The 20,527-nt window shown below is 53.4% G+C and overlaps 7 protein-coding genes across 7 annotated transcripts; 5 read left to right on the top strand and 2 right to left on the bottom strand.

Moving 5' to 3' along the window:
• Positions 1–423: 423 nt before the first annotated feature.
• J4E83_000832 (uncharacterized protein) lies at positions 424–2,550 on the top strand (the record flags this gene model as incomplete). Its single annotated transcript, XM_049327789.1, has 1 exon — positions 424–2,550. The coding sequence occupies one exon, from the start codon at positions 424–426 to the stop codon at positions 2,548–2,550; it is 2,127 nt and encodes a 708-aa protein (XP_049192307.1).
• Positions 2,551–3,671: 1,121 nt separating this feature from the next.
• Positions 3,672–4,960, top strand: J4E83_000831 (uncharacterized protein; the record flags this gene model as incomplete). Its single annotated transcript, XM_049327788.1, has 2 exons — positions 3,672–3,756; positions 3,810–4,960. 2 exons carry the CDS (start codon positions 3,672–3,674, stop codon positions 4,958–4,960), a joined length of 1,236 nt encoding a protein of 411 aa, XP_049192306.1.
• A 508-nt stretch (positions 4,961–5,468) lies between these two features.
• On the bottom strand, positions 5,469–6,374 carry J4E83_000830 (uncharacterized protein; the record flags this gene model as incomplete). The annotated part of the gene is made up of 1 exon (XM_049327787.1): positions 5,469–6,374. One exon carries the CDS (start codon positions 6,372–6,374, stop codon positions 5,469–5,471), a length of 906 nt encoding a protein of 301 aa, XP_049192305.1.
• Positions 6,375–7,926: 1,552 nt separating this feature from the next.
• On the top strand, positions 7,927–8,774 carry J4E83_000829 (uncharacterized protein; the record flags this gene model as incomplete). Its single annotated transcript, XM_049327786.1, has 2 exons — positions 7,927–8,682; positions 8,733–8,774. 2 exons carry the CDS (start codon positions 7,927–7,929, stop codon positions 8,772–8,774), a joined length of 798 nt encoding a protein of 265 aa, XP_049192304.1.
• A 469-nt stretch (positions 8,775–9,243) lies between these two features.
• On the top strand, positions 9,244–13,445 carry J4E83_000828 (uncharacterized protein; the record flags this gene model as incomplete). Its single annotated transcript, XM_049327785.1, has 5 exons — positions 9,244–9,786; positions 9,853–10,563; positions 10,625–10,710; positions 11,466–11,917; positions 12,301–13,445. 5 exons carry the CDS (start codon positions 9,244–9,246, stop codon positions 13,443–13,445), a joined length of 2,937 nt encoding a protein of 978 aa, XP_049192303.1.
• Positions 13,446–15,020: 1,575 nt separating this feature from the next.
• J4E83_000827 (uncharacterized protein) lies at positions 15,021–16,118 on the top strand (the record flags this gene model as incomplete). The annotated part of the gene is made up of 3 exons (XM_049327784.1): positions 15,021–15,081; positions 15,131–15,445; positions 15,493–16,118. 3 exons carry the CDS (start codon positions 15,021–15,023, stop codon positions 16,116–16,118), a joined length of 1,002 nt encoding a protein of 333 aa, XP_049192302.1.
• A 1,865-nt stretch (positions 16,119–17,983) lies between these two features.
• On the bottom strand, positions 17,984–19,451 carry J4E83_000826 (uncharacterized protein; the record flags this gene model as incomplete). The annotated part of the gene is made up of 4 exons (XM_049327783.1): positions 17,984–18,082; positions 18,538–18,945; positions 19,090–19,209; positions 19,275–19,451. 4 exons carry the CDS (start codon positions 19,449–19,451, stop codon positions 17,984–17,986), a joined length of 804 nt encoding a protein of 267 aa, XP_049192301.1.
• Positions 19,452–20,527: the final 1,076 nt, after the last annotated feature.

The following is a 20,527-nucleotide window of genomic DNA, read 5'->3' as shown; positions in this document are numbered from 1 at the left end:
TCAGATGCCTTTGCTTCGAGGGTAACAGAGGGTCGGTGCTGGTGCGTGTTGGTGTTTGTTGGATGTGCGCATAGGTATTCTAGCAATTGGCAGCACGGGCGCTGTGTCACGGTAAATGTTTTCAAGTCTCTCAATATGTCTCTGTGTCTGTCGTGTCTTGCAAACATGTCTCGTCGCTCTGCATATCGTACTTTCGTTGTCGTTGTGTGTATATCATGCAGCAGGCAGAAGGCTGTTCACCTTCACCTCTGCTCCACTATTGTGGATATGCCATCATCTAAGCCCTCAACACACCGACGCTTCTTCATCCGCCCCGCTGTACGCAAATCTGCAAATCGAAATAACTCTGTCTGCAAAACATACATTTGCGAGCGTCTATCCCAAGCCCCTTCCGAACTCCAACCATACGACTACAATGCAGACATGAGTTCCATAACCCCCCAATCTTTCGTCGATGACGGCGGCTCTTTCACGAAGCGCACGCCTCGCGGGCTTGACCACGGCCATGTCGCGAAGTGGGTTACCGGCAACAGCTCAGATACCTCAGCCTATACCGGCAGTTTCATCGATGACGGCGCGGACATGCACCTTCCTCCGGGAGCAGCCCCAGGCTTTGGCCCAATCGATACATGCTTTTACAAGCAAAGAAAACGAACGAAGCCCAAGCATGGTGCAGGTACGATGTGGAACGAAGACATGCAAAAGGCGATTAGTGGAGACATACAACGGAATTTGGAGAAGATTCGAGGCCTAGGTGGACTGGAGGTAAAGAAACCTGATCGCAATCAGGGTACGAACGAGACAGCTGGCGGGAAGGGAGAAAAGAAAAAAGATACAGTAACGATTCCTATGCCACCTCAATGGGGGACGTTCGTCATCAAAGCAGAGGATGGCCGCGTTATCATCGTGGACAAAGACGGAGAGTTCGACTCTGGACCACAAAAGGCTGTCAGTGAGCAACAGCGACCATGGGTCAAAGCAGCGTCAACTATCGAACCAGCCTCCCCTGCTCGCACTTCATTTGCCCCATCGCCACCGAAACATCGCAACTCGACCCGTCCGTCGAAGGAACCCTCAGGCGACAGCCGGAAGCAGAAGACTAAAAGTGAAAAGAAGGACAAGGATAAGAAGTCTCGTCAATCACACCACTCACCACCAAAAGCCCTCACGCCTATCCCTGAGTCGGACTACGAAGACGGCTACTTGCCTTATGACGGCGAGAATATAGGGTCGCCAACGGGGTTTATGATGACGGGGGGTGCCAGTGGTTGGCCTTCTAGCAAGCCTACATCTGTTGCGTCTCCAGCCATATCGGTGAGCGATGGCTACGAATACATCGCTCCAGGCTCACCGCTCAAGACTATCAGTGAGGGATTCAGATACGTCACACCGGCCTCCAGGGGCTACAAACCAGTTGTTCCTAAGTCGGACTCATGGGTCGAAGAGAAGAGATCATCACCTGTGCGTTCACTACCTGGAGGATGGCCGTCTCCCGAGCTGTCTCCAGTCAAGGAGAACCGTGATGCAGGTCCAGAAAGGTCTTGGGACGGTGGGCAGTTTGAGGGTGCGTGGAAAGCGGCCAGTCCAAGTCATTCACACAAGAGTGACAGATCGCACCGTATGAGCAGGAGCGGCAAGGCACGAACCTCCAAGAAAGACTTTGACAATGGCTCGGTAAAGAGCCATTCGACCTACAGAGCGCCTACAGTTGAAGATGCGCCCAGTGACTCTTCGAGAGAGAAAGAAGATCACATTGCAACTGGATGGGGAGGCAGTGTGAAGAGCAACGTTTCTCATGACTGGGATGCCAACAAGAAGAACAGCGAAGAGAAAGACAAGACAGCTGGATGGGCTTCACCTCTAAACAATCCTCACCCATATACATGGGGAAGCACCAAATCTCCCAGCGAGAAAAGCTGGAGCAATAGGCCTAAAGCCGCCGACAATCCTGCCTGGACTGGCATTGAACCCTTTACTTCCCAGAACGTAGTCAACAGCCCTACGACTTCACATGTCGGCGGTCCAACGCGTCCTTCAAGTAATGCTGCATGGGACGGCTTCGAAATAAGCAAAGGGACTAGTGATGCCGGTGTCGTCGGCACAGATAGTGAGCGCGGATCTCTGCGAAATCAAAGTCGAGTGTCTAGCCAGCCGTCTACACACCGGACACATCGTAGTCGCGACACCCGTGCTAGTCACAGGAGTGGCGGACACGGACAGACTACTGGCTGGGAGGATGGACGATCAGGCTGGGCAGCTGGTAGTCAGGCTAGCCATAAGAGCCAATACTCCCATCAGCCTGATGCTGCGACCGGGTGGCCTAGTAGTCGTGCCGCCAGTCAAAAGAGCTGGAATGGCGAAAAAGCTCACGTCAACTATGGCGATGGTGATGACTGGGATGACGGCGATAAGGGCAAGGGAAATTGTGCGAATGGCTTTGATGAGGATAATGCGACATACTTAAATGACAATTGGGGTGGGATTCCAGTTCGAGTGGGGAGTCGCGCGGGGAGCAAGGCCTCGAGGCAGAGTGGTGTGGGCTGGGAGTAAGCAGAAGACGCGACAACGCGACAATGCGACCGCGAAGGGAAAAGCAAATCGAGATATTGCAACGGAAAGAATTTCTGAATTAGCTGCTAGAGCATACAGAATCATCGGAAACACTAGCTGCAAGTTTGAAGATGCTTCATGGATTGCCAATCTGCAATAACTGAAGGGATGCATGACAATTAATATGCGCATCAGCAGTCAGCACGGGAAGCCAACAGAAAGTCAGCTCGACATGCATGATCCAGCAAATTCGCGTGCATCCTGCCTCATCGCGTCGAGCAGAGGGAACCCCGCTGCATATAGGTGCGCGTCGAAACACCAACGCGATGCTCGAAGACCAGCAGATGGTCCGGACCTCACCAGGTCGCCAACCACCTATGACACCATGACATGTCTGTGACAAGTGACAAACGCAGACCAAAGTACAAGAAGCCTCGGACAGCGTCTCTACTGCACGCACTATGCCTCAGCACGCTGCAAGGCCCGGGATGAACGCGCAAAATCGAACCAGCGTTCACGTCCATATCGCGAGCGCGCAAAGTCGCGTTTTGGTGGCGCAAGTGACACTGCAGGTGGATCCGGAGCTTCCTGGCCAATAGACTGCATTACATGCCGGGGCTTGGAGGGTCAAAACCAGTTTTGCATGATAGTTTCGGGACATGATCCTGGTCTGAGTGGAGAAGACGGACGCGATTGTGGGAGGCGGCCCCTAAGTGCGTGATGGACACGCTAAGTTGGAGGGAGACTGGGGACGCGTTGAGTGCGCCCATGTAATAGCTTCATGACCCAGTCTCGCATCCTTCTTTCTCCCATCTCTTCTCTTCAGACTTGATCGTGTCCAAGTTCTCTGTCGTTGACTCAGCTTTCTCTATCCACTGTTAAAGTCGTAGTCGAGACATTTGTTGTTGTTCTTGTTTTCGGTCTGCCGCCTTGGACCTAGTCGCGCGCCCAGCTCAGACGAGATACAATAACCACCCCACCTTTCGCACCTTCCGTCCCAACGACAATCACCTACAACACCACTACCCACATACGTCAATCGCGTCAATTGATCTTTCGGGCCGATATACCTTCTTCACATCATTTCAATCGCTATCACAACACCACCGACAGTCTCTACCATGGCCACCTCTACGCGCCAGCCGTTTGCCGAGCTTGGCTCGTCACGTCTCCAGGTACTCCAGAGCGCGAAGAACAGGCAAAATGGTAAATAGCTTCATTCCACGTGCCGTTGCATTTACTAAACGCGTATGCGACAGCTCTTACACCAAACTTCGCGTCTGCGCAGGGCCTGAAGTCAATTCCTACGCCATCGACGGGTAAGCGCCAGCGCGCACCCGAGATCTTCGAAGATGCCGACTCCGAGAACGTGGACCCGTCCATCTTCAACAGCCCAATCAAGAAGTCCAAGACAGCCAGCCACAGCGATGCAGGATACATCAAGCCGGCCATCTTCACTTCACCTGCCAAGCCCAGTGCCCGCAGCCTCAATGCGACGCCTTCCGTCCCGTCTGTGCGTAAAGCACTTTCGTCACCCAACACTGCCAAGTCGACGCCCATCTCCACCAGCCGCGGCTCACCTAAGAACAAGCGTCTCCATGCTGTTTCAAAGCGTCGCGCATCCAGCTCGCCCTTCCGACGCGTCGACCCCCCATCCTTCACACAGAGCAGCCCCAGCCTACCCTTCTCCATCGACGCAGCCCTCAGCGGCTCCATCTCGACGTACACACCCAAGGCCCCCACCGTAGCCGCCACGCCTGTTTCAGCACCCGCCCCGCAGACCCCAATCGTCGATGACAGCATGCCCAAGAGCTGGTTCTTCGAGATCCACGAGGACACGCCCGAGCAGGAAGCCGCAAACCTTATGGAGCACTCCGCATCTGTTCTCGACATTTCATCCGATGATGACGCAAAGACCAAGGCCAGCAACGAGGACCGCGGCAAGGAGAACGTCCCACCACCAGACTTCCTCGCTGCGCAAACTCGCAAGCGCAACCACGCTTCGTCTTTTGACGACGGCTACGAGACTGATATCCTAGCCGATTTGCCTGCCAAGCAGCCTCGCCTGCGCAAGTTCGTCCAAGATGCCATGGATGAGGACCGCAGGCCACTGGGGGACCTTGCACCAAGTGAGTTCTATGCTGAAGGCTGTGACGCTACCTCGTACGTCACTGTCGATGCTGGAATCGAGAAGCCCTCGCGTCTGTCAAACGTATTCGATGCTAGCTGTGTGACACCTGAGAAGAAGAAGAGTGTTGTTGTTGAAGAAGTACCCGCTGTTGTTGAGGAAGAGACAACAACAGTAGCCGAACAGGTAGCTGCTGCTCCTGCCGTTGTTGAAGTACCCGCTGTTGAGGCTGTCGTCGAGACTACGTCACAGACATGCGAGGTACCTGCCGCCGCATCATGAGCCACGCTTACTTGCGCTGCTTCGTTGCTTTTCTTCTCCACAAATTCTTGGATTACCCAATTGGCGTTTGGATCTCCTCAAGGCGTTGTTGCTAGCCTGTCACGATGTCCACTGTTTATGGTCATGTCCACGCTTAGTTACGTATATACGATCGACATGGGGCGTTTTCAGTTGGCTGGTTGTTGTCTTATGATACCTTTACTGCAAGCGCAGGTCTGTCTTGCTTGATTAATATGATTACTTTCACTCTGAACAACCCCTTCTGCTATGACTTTGAACTCTGGTGATCGTGATGACGGTAATCAGGTCTCTGATGGAAATGAAGTCTTGATTATCGGGAACGGAAACGGAACAGATGGATAGTTACTACATAAGAAAGAAGCGGAGAAGTGCCAGGCCGTACAAGGTCGTATATGTGTTATCAGAACGCTCGTCGTAAATCTATCATACGTATCCATAAGCCAAATCGCTGCTTCAAAAGGTGTGAACCATTATCAACCGCATGACACTAAGAGCGTAGCATGGTAGGATGAGGAGAAGGCGAGCGCCCCCTCAGCATGGGCGTACTAGGCTTAAGCATGGGGCTCGCCGTAGCGCTCAGAGCGTCCAGACTGAGCTTGCTGATAGCGTCGAGGTTGCCCTGAACATCATCGTCTGTGAGGTCGAGCATCAGACGAAGTTCATTCGCCTTCAACGGCGCTCCCAGCCCCACCATCAACTGTTCCTTGTCCACCGAGCCGGGCACGTCGTAGTAGTACCACCTGTAGTCAATATCTTCCAGCCGATGTGGCTCCGCAGGCGTCGTGAGCCGCGCAGCAACGCGGCGTACGTCCATGCCAAACACACCAGATATAGATGGCTCGGTGCCGATTCCGCCCAAGCTGGCTTCCGCTCTGCCACGGAGGGGTCCGGGGACCTTGGCGTCCTTCTCGATGGGCGTCTCGTTGATGCGGTTCGAGGCGCCTGCGTCGCGCAATTTGGCGCGCTTGAAGGTTGCGTTCTTGAGCTCGGTCAGGCCGAGGACGATGTAGAGTGGCTTGCCCGCTTTGATCTGTTCCGCCATCCAGATGCGTGCCTCGGGGTCGTTGCAGACGGCTTGGAAAGCTCTTGACGATGACTGCGTGGTCCGTTGTATCATCTGCTCGGCCTTGACAGTGAGCAGGTTGGGCTGTCTGTATATCTTTCCGAGATCGAACCTCGCGCCATAGTTGGTCGTGAAGCGGCCTTCGGTGTCGACTGAGTAGAGATCTTTGTAGCGGAGCTGGATGTGGAAGTCGTTCAGATCGTCGACCTCTGCGTGCGCTTTATCGGGGTAGAAGGAGTCGCGTTCGGGGTGTAGGGGCTCTGTAACCAGTTGGCCGACTACGAGGGCGTCGGCGGGGAGGGGCTTCGGGAGGAGTGCATTCTGCACCATTGCTGCGGACTTGCGGGTTGCGGGTAGGTAAGTGTGGAAATGTGTCTGGAACGATGCAGACGAATGTTACGTGTTAGCTATCGACCTTCAGGGGCAATGGCGAAGCATGAGCAAAAGTATGGTGAACCCCATGGCTGCGCATCGCTGCGAATCAGAGGGCTGCATCAGACCCGGTGGCAGGTGCTTGGCTAATCGAGCTAGAAGGTGCTACAAGACTACACGTTCGCGGTTTCGACATTGATATTGGATCAAGCACCGCTTGCCGAGCCAGATACGATATCGTAGGTTTCTATTGAGATGAAATGGGAGGTTCCAAGTTTGGCCGACGAGGTGTGTCACGTGCGTCTGCGGCATCGGAGAAATGAAATTCCCATCAGCCATGCGCGGGACCGATGGAGCATGGCAAACTAAGTCAGCGTACGGCGGATACCGGCAACGTCATGTATATTGACAATAAAGCCCCATTGATTCTGCGTGTTGAGATCGTAGATGGTTGGGAGACGGCTTCCGCACGCGTGGAGCTTCCATGGATGCGCGGTTTTCCTTCGGCCGTGCAACATCAATCACGCTCTAGGCCGGCAGTTCCAAGGTTTCCACGACCGATCGGATCCGCTGGCTACATGTCGATGTACGCAGAGATTCTCGGAGCTGCTACCATGTTCGCCTGCAGCTACATGCAGGGTCTGGCAGAGTCTTCCAACAGGATCGAGCAGACGACCGATGCCTCGATGAAGAAGAAAGAGCTGAGTAACGATTACTGTATCTGCCAGGCTCCCAGTTAGCAATGCACAGCGCCTTGCTTACTAGTAGCCAAGGCCGAGTACAGTAGCACATGTGGGTGTGCATTACATTCAACATGGCATAAGGTGCTCATGTGGCAGCGTGGCGGCTTCGTACCGCACGAGCAGCTTAGACGCGCGGGTTGACACGGCCAAATGTCTTTGTCAAAGCATGAATCGCTGACAGCGCATGTCGTGTATCAATCGTGGGGTTCCACTTTGGGAACATGCAACAGCTCGGCGGCACCTAGGCAAGACACGAGACAAGCGTACCTAAAGTTATTAGGTTGTAGCATTGGAAAAGTCAGCCACGGGATCGGAGAAATCGATGATAACGCGTGGGAGAAAAAGCAATGCGATGGGTTCACGCGCCGAAGCACACGAAGAGGCGGCCCAAGCTCCCGTAGAGCAAGCTAACAGAGGGGCAGGAACGTCACAGCAACCCACCCACCCCCGTCGGTCGCTAGGATCTCAGCGGAATAGTGAAGCCAGACTGTCCACATCTTGGTGCCATTGGCGAATCAAGCTCGGTGGCATGACGTCCAGAAGCTGTTAGAACGAGCCACACGTCACTGTCGACCCAGCGCCCCTCACTAACCGCTAATGCGTGAAGCTGTCCATCAAGTCTTTTCAGCCGCAGAGGAGTACTTGAACCCCTCCGTGCCCCTCCAGATCAGCCTCCATCTTCTTATTCCATCACACTCAAACCCAATCTCTCTTCTATATACCCCAAAACCTTTCTACTCTCTTCACAAACCCTCACAACCGCCACAATGATCAACGTTCCCCAAGCAACCGAGCTCAAGGACCTCTTCAGCCTCAAGGGCAAGGTCGTCATCGTCACTGGTGCCTCCGGCCCTACCGGTATTGGCACAGAGGCTGCCCGAGGATGCGCTGAGTACGGTGCCGACCTCGCCATCACCTACAACTCTCGCGCTGAGGGCGCCGAGAAGAACGCAAAGGAGATGAGCGAGAAGTACGGCGTCAAGGTCAAGGCCTACAAGTGCCAGGTCAACGACTACTCCGCTTGCGAGAAGCTCGTCAACGACGTCATCAAGGACTTCGGCAAGGTCGATGTCTTCATCGCCAACGCCGGAAAGACTGCCGACAACGGTATCCTCGACGCTACCGTTGAGCAGTGGAAGGAGGTCATCGAGACCGACTTGACTGGTACCTTCAACTGCGCCCGTGCCGTCGGTCTCCACTTCCGCGAGCGCAAGACTGGTTCCCTCGTCATCACCTCCTCCATGTCTGGCCACATTGCCAACTTCCCCCAGGAGCAGGCCTCCTACAACGTCGCCAAGGCTGGCTGCATTCACCTCGCCAAGTCTCTTGCCAACGAGTGGAGGGACTTTGCCCGTGTCAACTCCATCTCCCCCGGATACATTGACACTGGTCTCTCCGACTTCGTTCCCCAGGACATCCAGAAGCTGTGGCACTCCATGATCCCCATGGGCCGTGACGCCAAGGCCACCGAGCTCAAGGGTGCCTACGTCTACTTCGCCTCTGACGCCTCATCCTACTGCACTGTAAGTTTACACGTCCAGATTATACCTCTTCAAGTCACTAACAATGTCAGGGTTCCGATCTCCTCATCGACGGTGGTTACTGCGTCAGGTAAACGTATCGTCTTGACGACTTGATACGAGTGGAGGAATATAATAATGAACGACATTATGCCGGAAGACTTGAGTCCGTGTAAATAGCATCGAGACAGTAATAAAGCTTCGCAGGTTTCACTTCAAAGCCATCCCTCATGTTGTCGTGACTTCACCTCGTTTCTCATTCCAGATTGCTCAGATGGTCTTCTGAGTGATTACGAAGAAGACCTTCGAGCTTTGCACGGTATGGTGTAACCGTATTAACTGGCGGAAAGACTTCATGCTCGAGCGCGAAACCCAAGAAGACATTTGAGGGCGGACGCGTTGGGGACGCGCGAATCGGCTACGCACCCCCGCAGTTTAGCACGCGAGTCAGTATGATCGTCGTCTCTCAGCCGCGGCATCTCAACTCCACTACCAAGTAGTCCAATACCTAAGTATGCTTCTCACTCCAACGGAAATGTCTTGTAATACCACCAAGCAGACACGATGGCGAACCCCAAGCCGCGCGCCGATACGCCTCTTCCCTCCGTAATGCAACCTCAGAAGAAAGAGACCTTCGGCAACCTCGCCCCATGGAGCGAGCCTTCGTGGTACTCCGCCCTCGCCTCCCCCTACTACAACGAGTCGCACAAGAAACTACGCAATGCGCTTCGCACATACATCGATACAAACATAAAGCCGTACATGCTCGAGTGGGAGGAAGCTGGCGAGGCTCCAGCCCAGGAACGGCACAAATGGGCGCAGACTGGTTACGCATTCGCGGACGTGCCAGAACCGTACCGCCCACGCAATGTTCCAGGACCCGCGGGCATACTGGTTGGCGACTTGGACTTGTTCCATCTGTTGATCATGACGGATGAGAATAGTAGGATAGAGGGTGGTGTAGGTGTCGCTCTGGGCGGTGGCAGCGTGATTGGTGCTCCGCCGATTGTACATCATGGAACTGAGGAGCAGAAGAAGAAGTGGTTGCCAGGGTTGTTTACTTGGGAGACTAGTTTCTGTCTAGGCATTACTGAGCCGGGTGGTGGTGTACGTATACCGTCTCCCCAACACGTCTACATTTCTGGTTGAGAGAATGCTAACTGAAGTGTGTAGTCCGACGTCGCGAACCTCCAGACTACGGCAACCAAGACCGAAGACGGAAAATACTACGTTGTGAACGGGTACAAGAAATGGATTACTGGCATGCCATGGGCTACACACATGACGACTGCCGTTCGCACTGGAGGACCTGGCGCCACTGGCATCTCCGTCCTTGTCATTCCCACCGACTCATCCGGACTAACACATCGCCGTATTCCCAACTCAGGGCAAAAGGGTGGAGGCGCAAGCTTCGTGGAGATGGACGATGTCCGCGTCCCTGTATCCAATCTCATCGGCAAAGAGAACGAAGGCTTTCGAATTGTGATGACCAACTTCAACAAAGAACGCTACATCATGAGCATAGGCTGCAACAGAAAAGCGCGAACCTGTCTGAGCGAATCTTTCCACTACGCACATAAGCGACACACATTCGGCAAGCCCCTCATCGCCAACCAGATCATTGCGCATAAACTCGCTACCATTGGCCGGTATGTAGAGAGCCACTGGGCATGGCTCGAACAACTCGCATACCATATCCAGCAATCTCCGCTCGGCTGGCAGGATCCGGAGATTGCGGGCCAAATTGCCCTGTGCAAGGTGCACGGTGGTCGTATACTTGAAATGGCGAACCGCGAGGCGCAGCAGATCTTCGGTGGTGCTGGGTATCAGAAGGGTGGGCCTGGTGCTATTGTTGAGCAGATTAGTCGGGATCTGAGGATGATGGTATGTTTGATTCCTTGAAATGTGAAGCCCAGGATAGTATGCTGATGCTAACGTGTGCTAGGTTGTGGGTGGCGGCAGTGAGGAAATCATTGCTGATTTGGCGGTCAGGCAGGAGACGGCGCTTTCGAAGAAGCGGGGATGGAAGTTGTAAGTTGATATGAATGGCCCTATAGTACTGGACTACATCGTGCTGGAGTCCTGAAAATACTACGATGCTATGTTCAATCTACTGGTTTTCTGACGAATGCGTTAATCGGGTCTCGCGGGCAACCGTAAAGGTTGCTCGAACTCACTAATTATCCCCTGCGGATACACATGACAGTGCAGGTGCAATAATCGGGAGCATCTATAAACTGAGGACGTTCTGAATTGTCCAGCCCTGGAGGTGCTTTTGGACGATCGAAGGATCACTCGCGCTACGCTGTTAGCCGAAGCGCTAACCCAGTTTCACTCATCGAGGCCTTCCAAGTCGCGTCACCCCGGCCTTCGCGTCTCCCTGCTCCCTACAATCTGTCGTCTCGTTACCCACACTACCACGTCCAAGTTACCGTTGGTTGTTACTTGATTCCAACATATTTAACCCGATAGACAGAGTTGGTTCAGGCCTATCCAGCGTCTCCATACCAACACAACCTATCCCTTCACCACAAATACGTCTGAAGGCGCCTCTACTCCAATCGAAGTTACAACCCCTTTGAACGTGCGCGTAATCAACCTCTAGCGCAAGAGCTGGGAAGGCGCTGCGAAACAGCCGGCATGTACGGTACGTTTGTGTACACGCCTAAATTTAATCCTCCCGCTCATCGTCCCTCCTAAGCATTTGGAGAGCGAACTAGTGGCCCGAGCGACAGTAGTGGAAGAAAACGTGAAAGAGAAGACTATCAGTCAGATACGCCAGAAAGAGACTCGCAGGCCAATCCACCAAAGCAGCGCATACTCGAGCCGAATCCTGTGGCGGCTTCTGCACCACCGGACATGAACTCGGCGGCCATTTCTTTCGAATCGAAGATTGCCCTGGCCTTGGGTGGTTCGAGTTGGCAGCAACTGCAGGGTGACAGTGCTGTGGAGCCCACCATTGCGGCCGAAGATGGCGTTGACTCCGATTCGGACGGTGGGGATGCCATTCTGGAAATTCCTGAAGAAGAAGTGATCGATCCAGTCGTACTTGAGAAACGCAGGAGAAAAATGGCGCGCTTCAACAGCACTATTGCAAGAGATGCAGGACATGTTGTAGAGACAATCGAAAAGACCGCACTCATCCCGGTACCAGAGCCAGTAACATGGGACGAGGAACCGGAGCTGTTGTGTTGCTACAACTGGCAGGCTGCGGAAGACGGTACCAATACGATATTTGGTGAGTATACCATGACCTCCAGCCAGGCGTTTGCCAGCACCTCATACAAGGGAAAAACTGAACACCCAGGAGCCTACATCGCCGTTAGACCACCCGCTTCGCAAGCTTTTATCTTGATGTAGGCTCTAGGGTGTTCGGTTTTTCCCTTGAACGGGGTGCCAGTTAAAATTTCGAGTATTGTTAGACTCACATCTATCTAGTTCCCGGCGAGCCAGCAAAATGGCAACCGCCAAGCCTGCCGCACACTGTCGAAAGGGATAGTGGCTGGGATTCCAACGATTACAACTACGCTCGCCAACCGAAAAATCCGTACCTGCCGATGTTCAATGCCCTCCGGGTTATGTCACCAAACACCACTTTCCACAACGTCGACGTTCTCGCAGATCGCAACAATCTCCGTGTGTTATTGGAATTTGCTCAGGGCAAGAATAACGCACCTCTCCGCCTCAATCTGTATCTAGTCTTCAACACACTCGTCATCGTGCGCAGGGAGTCACGGTGGTGGAAACGCTCAGACGGGAAGAGTTACGGGTTCAACTTCGAGCGAGCCTTCACCAAGAAAACTGAAGACATGGAGGATGCGACGAGTCACTATCGGGCTATACGATATGCAATGGGTCCTCTCAACGTCGTTTGTCGCTTCGAAGCAGATGCATACGACGACGGCATCATTCCCGACGATCTCACACAGACCGAAGCAGCAGCGGTGAGCGGAAGCTCACACGTGAACCCTCCAAGGTTCAATTACAATGCGCCAATTCGGGTCCTGCAAAAAGGCCATATCGTACCAACAGCCCAGATACTAGAGCTCAAAACTCAGGCTTATAGCCCATTGGCATCAGGGTTGGTCGCATGTCAAGATCAGCTCTGGTTCGGTCGTACATCGTTGCTTTACACCGCTCCCTACGAGAAAGGTACCGGTGTTGTATCGAGGATCAAGGAGGAAGTCGCAACTGTAAGGGTGAAGACATGGGAGCAGAACCAGCAGGAACCGTTGAGGAAACTCGCTGCTCTGCTTATACGCCTGAGAGATGTGCTGAAGCGAGAGAATCGGCCGAATCGAGCTTTGATTCTTGTGAGGGAAGAGAAAGGTGGGCCAATCGTATTGCGTACGATGGAAGAACGAAGTTGGGCTGTGGACAGAGAAACACGTGAAACATTCTGGCCGCTCCCTACTCATGGCAATCGAGGAAGGGGTGGTGGAAGGGGCAGGGGTGCTTACAACAGCGGACCTCGCGGTCGTGGGAATTTCGCGCCAGCTCAAGGCCGAGGAGACTTTGCAGCTCCGCGCGGACGTGGCTACTTCACACCCGGTCAGGGTCGAGAGTCTGACTTTGCACCTTCTCGCGGACGGGGCCAATTCGTACCTGGTCATGGTCGAGGAGACTTTACACCTTCGCGCGGGCGCGGGCAGTTCACGTCTGGCCAGAGTCGAGGGGGTGATTCTGCGAACTCACGTGGTCGCGGGTATTACGCCCCAGCTCAAGGTCGTGGCCAGCATCACTATCAGCGAGGTAGCGGGCAGTAGATTCCCAGCTCCTCAAATGTATCGAGAGCGGATATAGTCGTTTGGGATGACCAAGTCCAGTACACGACCACGTCAACCTAGGGAAAACCTGGACAGGTCTGGAGCCTACATCGACGTTAGGCCACCTAATTTGCAGGGTTTCTTCTTGATGTAGCCTCTAGGGTGTTCAGTCTTTCCCTTGTATGAGGTGCGACCATTGGTGACCCGTCAAACCAAAAACAAGCCAGAAATCAACCAATATCAAAATCTGTACATGAAATCTGCTGGCTTGCAGTCGCGCTAGCAGGTGAACAGGTAACCTTTGTTTCACAATAGAGGTAGCAATTATTGCGATATGGTACCTGATATCTCAACAAAGCTAGCTAGATAGAGTTCCGGGGCTCGCGTCCGAACCAAGACGGCGTACACGTAGTTTACCGAGGTCCAGGAACATCTTGACAGGACCACTGGAGTTCAATATTTGCAGCTTCAGAAGGGCTCTTGCGCAGGAGCTCCTCGTGACCGTCTGGACGGCTTCAGTTAATATTGGTCGAGCTTGCTCTGAGCCTACACATAGAGAGGAAGCAGAGACAAGAGAGAGAGCAGCAGCAGAGGTTGATCAGATCTAGTCTACTACGTAGTACGTTCAAGAGCGAGGCCGCTAAGACGCTTATCGTGTAGACTGCAACTCTATGCAGGTCCAGTCTAGTTCCCAGCCCCCTCAGGCTATCGAGATGTTCTGAACGACGGTGACGTTGGTGGAAATTCAGATCAAGCCTAGATGAGTGTGATAGTTTGATCGACATGCTCTTACCATGGTGCCGTTTGTGTGACGTAGTCTGCTCGATGAACGAGGTGACGTTGGATCTTGGTGAGCTACTGTGATGTCGCCGAATAGTCAAAATTCGGTCGCGATACGATTGAAGCCCGAGTATGATGTAGACGAAGACTTGAGTCATGGGATCTAGTCCGCATGTGGTATCGAAGTTCACCGCTTCCCGTGACCGTGGGCAAGGTCAGGATAGCAGGACTGAGGTAACGAGATCAGTCAGCAGGTATAGCGATTGGGCAGTGCAGCGTCCCCTGACGTCTATACGGGCGTGTGATAGATCAGCATAAGGCAGCACCACCCTCTGCACACCACGTAGCAATACCCCATGGTCGAAATCTCCGGAAGACCCTGATCTTCAGTTTATCCCACGCTTCATTGCGGGGGAACGGCCCTTCTCTTCAGGCGCACAACCTGGCCAGTTGAGCATCGCGGACGGCAATGGCTTGCAGAAGTGGGCCCGTCTAGACGTGCTGCCCATGCACGATGATCACAGCCTACATACACAGCCCACTTGAGCTCTGCCACGCCGTCGCGAAGCTTCGAATGCGTCGGCAGCCCCGCAAATTTTCCACTCTTGCACTACGAGCTGAGGCAATAGGGCATATGACGACATGGTGTCTTGTGAGACTGGGCTGAGGTGCGTCGTAGCCGAGAGCCGCGCCTTAAGTGTCAGATGTTCGCCGCCGACTATTAGACCACGCTACCTTGACACCTACACTCAACAACCACTACCTGCACCTTGACCGCTACAACAAGCAAACAATATGGGTCGTCGCGATAGAGACAGACATTCCTCACCGGATCAGCCGCCCCCGCCGCCATCACGTAAGAAGTCCGGCATGCATTGAATTGGCACAGCGCTGACAGGAAGCAGATCCGGGCACGTACCGCTTTGACAGCTACGAGAACGGCAAGCCAAAATGGGCGCCTGGCAAAGACGACAAGAGAGACTACCGCGACTATCGCGATAGCCGAAGAGGCGATCACCGCCGTTCTCGCAAGGAGAGGCCTGTCGACGATGCGCCGCCGCCGCCATATCCCAACAACCCTCCACCGCCCCCGCATGGCGCCTATCCTCCACCGCCTCCACCAGGCCACGAAGGTTATCCTCCGCCGCCTCCCCCTCCGCCGCCAGGAATGGAGGGCATGCCACCTCCACCACCTGAATCTATGCCACCACCACCTAGAGGTATGCCATCCTGTCAGCGCTCTTCGCAATTCCAGCTAACCCAGCAGCAGAAGAACGCGACCCTCGTGGAGCCCGACCACGTCGCCATCGCAGGCAACCGTCCTACTCGTCCGACTCTGACTCTGACTCTCCACCACCCCAACCTCGACGCAAGCATCGCGAGGAGCGCCGCGACGACCGCCCCCGCCGACCCAGGCACGAGGATACCTACGACTCATACGACGAACACTACCCCCCTCGCAGGCCCAAAGACGATGGGCGCCGTGACCGCGACGGCTACAAGTCCGAAGGCTACAAGTCCGACCGCCGCCGCAAAGAGAAGGACCCCTACTACGATGACCGCGACCGCCGTGACAAGCCCCGTGACGATCGCAGACGCCGCGACGACGGCTACGATAACAAATACGACGATATGTTCAACAGCAAGCCGCGTCGCGACTCTCGCTATGACGATGGAGGTCGCGACAGGCGCAGTCGATACGACGACGATGATCGCTACGACGACCGCCGCAGGAGTGGTAGAGGTGGAGGCGGCAAGCCGGGAAAGCCTGGACAGCCGGAGTGGCAGAGGCAGGCCATGGGCATGTTCAAGGACTACGCCCTACCTATCATCAAGAAAGAGGGCGCTAAATATGTGCAGAAGCAGATGGCCGGTGGCTTTGGAAGGCGCTGATAGACACTGGATACGATACGACATGATATGATAACGTTGGGACGGGATTGCATGGTGTAATGGCTTGATCTTGGTATTTCAGCGTCATGTACGGCGAGTTCTCTTGGATCATGAGGGTTTGCTACTTTGGCGTTAAGGGGCTGTACTCAACTTGATACCAATCTATACACAATCTACTTTTTCTTTTGAGATATCACCCTATGGGTCCTTCACTTAGAAACAGTCGACTTTAACAGTTTTTCATTGTGCATGCGAGTAACGAACGGCTGGCCAGTCTACAGACCCTGAGTACAATTGAGAGTACGGCCAAGATTACCCCCATCCAACAACGAAGCCAGGGTCTTTCCCCGTATTTGCCGCCTGAACACAGCTCCAAGTACCAAGGGTAACAGTTTAAGCGCAGTAGGCGATGAGGCAATTGATAGCGCAGGCAAAGCCCGGGGCGAGCCCACTGCAGGCTCCAGTACAGGTCTGGTATGCATCGAGGTCGGCGCAAGCATCAGCCTGAGCATCTGATTTAGAAAAGAGTGGTTAGCAAGAGCTTCTGTGGACGTGGTAGTTCATGTGAAAAGAGCATACCGAGAGCTGCTCCAGTCTGCTCCAAAGAGGTTGCAGGAAGAGCGGTGGCCGTGATGGCGAGGGCGGCATAGACGGCAGCGAAACGCATGGTGATGGTTAAGTGGAGGACTGGTAGTGTGTGAGAAAAGTGGTTTCTTGGTTTGGATATTGGAGTTGAAGAGTAGAGTAGAGTCGAGCTGATGAAGAATACTCCCAAGCCGACAAACGACGTCTTTATATACACTTCTCCCCTGCTCTACCAAACACCTTCCCTCGAACATCGAGCGAGCATCTATATCCAAATCGAGCATGTCCGCCCGGGAACAACGGCTAAGCAACGGATCGAAATCTGGGGGCGGGTAAGGCGTCCCGTAAGCCCCATAGGATTCTGAACACAACCACCACACACGACGATCAGGCACATCTTGGGTTGACAGTTCCACTTTATGTCTCATCGTAGCGCGAGTACCGCTTCTTCGATGAGCGTGTACCTCGTATCAACCCGCCGGCTTAGTATGATTACCCCAGTTCCCCCCGCAGTGTGATGGGTACAGTGGACGGAAGCAATTTCTCCATGGATAATTGTCTTAGACCTTCTTGCTGGCCTTACGCCTGAATTGTTCAATTGGTAGTAGCTCTTACCTTTCTGACGTCGTGGATGCCACGCCGGATAGGCCCGCAGTGAAGCTTTCTACCTGAATCAAGCTTTAAGCGCCGAGGATCGTGCCTTTCTTTCCGAGACATTGGCGTTGAGGGACATGAAGAGATGGTGTGGTGATATCGATATGACGTTTCTTCCTGTCTGAAAGCATTCAAGCTTCAAGTAGATCTGATGGCGTGCTGTAAACCGTACCATATCACGTACCCAGCTTCAGCTAGCCCTTGCATCCAGCAACACACGAGCCCTGTCTTCAGTCTTTCATTGGACGGCCAATACGAGGTGACTTGTTGACACGGCTCTGCGATCTCCTTGTCTTGCGTAGTGAAGCAAATCGACCGGTGGAAGCGTTGTCCAACAAGATAGACATGACATTGTACAAGCCAGCCAGCCAACCAAGGTGATGGGATGACAGCCGAGTTTGTTATCAATGAACAGGGAGTGTACCGTCTTCATGATCATCAATAAGAACTTCCCGAGTAGTGACTCTATTAGGCAGCGGCGCAGACGCAGGAGGCCTCACGGCAAGGCCGATTGGAGTTTGCTGGTACAAGAGTAGCGAGAGACATTGGGAGGGCGAAGTATAGACGGCACTCGCTAATATGGAGTAATGATTGCATTAGTCTTACAACAGCGGCCAGACTAAGTCTCATTCACGTCCCCTTCTTTTAGCTGCGTCGACTGGCTGTCCAATGGCGAACTCGGGAGTATCTGGCAGAATGAGTTGTAGCCCGTCTTTGTCCTTGATCTGGTCTGTCAAGACGTCGTCATCCGAGAATGATTGATCGACCTCAGCAAGGATTTCTCTTAGAGTCGGTCTGAGATTATGATCGAAGTTCAAGCACCTCCGCACCAACTCTTTGACTTCTCGCCCGTACTTCCCAGCTGTATATTGTGCAGTGCTCTTCTCTGCGAGTACACTTTTTTTATCATTGGGACGGACGTTGCGTTCACTTCTAAGAGCTAACGGAATTTTAGGCTGGTCATCTTTTTTCGTGCTGCGAGACCGTTCCGTGTCACAACGAATCGGACCAAACGCATCAACTTGTTTATTACACAAGAGTCTCCATGCGATGTGACCGATACCCCAAACGTCCGTTCTTTCACCCAACTCGAGATAGTACGGTTCCTCTTGTTGGTGCATTTCCTAAGAGCGATTAGCTGTGGTAGCAAGCGATGTTTCGGACAAAGAAAGCTACTTACAGGAGGATATCGCGTGTCAGTTTCGTGGATGACATAGTCGTCAGGATTGTCGGTAATCGGACAGTCGCCACGATCCGGACTGAAGAAGGAAATACCAAAGTCTGCGAGAACAGGCATCACGGGAGGCTCTCTAGCCCTCCAATCGTCAGCGTCGGCACGGTTGAGTCTAGCACTCTTGGAGGAGCCCGCTTTTGACTTTCCTTTGGCTTCCGGAATCCGTGGAGTATAAACATTCAAAAGTATGTTTGGTAACTGCAAATCCAAGTGGGTGATGGGTCTCCAGCCGTCAACCGGGGTGTCATCGATAGTGCCTTCGCGAAGCACCAGACAAGCAGTCGCGAGCGCTTTGATGGTATACCAGACGAAACCCTCTGGTACGAATATGTCCTCGTCGGTGGGTTTCCCGTCCTTCCAGCTTTTAGCATGAAATGTCATTGCCGCGTTCATGTCGCCACCCGAATGGTAATCTAGATACAATCTATATCTTCTATGTTCCATCCATAGTCGATGTGCGCGGCAACGGATAATATGGCGACACATGGCTGGTCCCACGGCACGACGTTCTTCGAGAAGCTGGTGGATACGTATTTCTTGTGGCAATCGGTCCCGCCAGTTCTTGGGATCGCGCCATCGGCTTGGTGTGAAGGCTTTGGCTTCTTTGATCACCATTCTCTGGTGTTAATGTTAGCTTATCGCTGAGGAAAGGGCACTGATCGTGTCTGTGACTAGATACATACGTCACGGATATTGTTTGCTGCATCGGCTTCAGCCCACAAGCCGGCTGCGCCATAGCTACCAGATCCTAATAGCTTGATGCCATGCCAACGAGAGTTGTCGTTCGGTGGAGGCATGCGCGGCTCAGTGTCGAGCCAATGTTCCTTTACGAAATCAACGTCGTCTTTTAACGCTTGCATGTCAAGGAATGGTGGAGCGGGCTCGTCCGGTGCAGACCATGGCAGCCTTGGCCAGAAGTCATGTAGGTTAGACGAGACGTATGCAGGAGCAGCGGCGACAGGCAGGACATTCGCTCCGGGAGCAGTCGCAGATGCAGGCATAGTTTGCGCAGTCTTTGCATGGTTAACATCTGCGGCAGTGAATGGATTAACTGGTATTGGGTTCGGGTTTGGCAATCCAGGACTGGTCGCCTTCCAATTTCCACTCGCATTCTGGGTTTGAGTAGCATAGTAATTTTTGACGTTCCCATCCCCGGCCCATATAGTCGAAATTGTCCAAAGACGTTCCGCTAGTGGCTACTATAAGCAAGTGATCTCTGTCTGTACTTAGCAAATCTACTCACATTTCGTCCAATTCCTGTTCTGATGGATGAATTCGTTGGCATCATATCTGAAATAGTTATAAAAACTCGCGTACGGTGGGGTCATTTAGCTTGCTGGGTACAAGAGCTGAATCGATGCAAAAGATGAAAGTTTTTGTCAGAGGTGCGACATCCGTGAGTAGTTCGTCTTCCATTGCGCAGAACGCTGTTTTGACGAGGAGCGAATGGTCCATACTACAACAAAGGAATGACTTCTTTGCCGCACAAAATTTGAGTGCCGAAAACGGGTGCAAATGCGCCCAAACAATGGAGCTTCAGAGGTCGTGTTTCAAAGGATCTCGTAGACGAACTTTGGTGTGTGAACTAACATCGGCCAACGGTTCGAGCTGCCTGCTATTCCTAATGACTGAAAATGGCATGGTGAATGAAGCATTCTCGATAAGTCCAACTCGCCATCATGGATCTTGGGTGAAGACCTGGCCGAGATTTGAGCGATAGAAGCGCGGGGTTGCTTCATCGTTGTCCAATTGATGTAGTCAGTGTGCGACACCGCGGATGCCGAATTGCTTCTAGGCCTAATGCATCCGATATGAATGCGATGAATGTTAGCAGGTCACGATAAACAATAACGGTACCGCGATGCAAAAGGTAGACGTTTTCGGTGTCCGCAAGGGGAGCGCACCGCGATGACGCAGTGGTACGTGCGCGCTTACA

The sequence above is a fragment of the Alternaria metachromatica genome, assembly GCF_023757995.1.
Source record: "Alternaria metachromatica strain BMP 0045 chromosome Unknown scaffold_2, whole genome shotgun sequence".
Lineage (NCBI taxonomy): Eukaryota > Fungi > Ascomycota > Dothideomycetes > Pleosporales > Pleosporaceae > Alternaria > Alternaria metachromatica.
The sequence above is the reverse complement of the archived record's forward strand: the minus strand, read 5'-3'. Positions and strand labels throughout refer to the sequence as shown.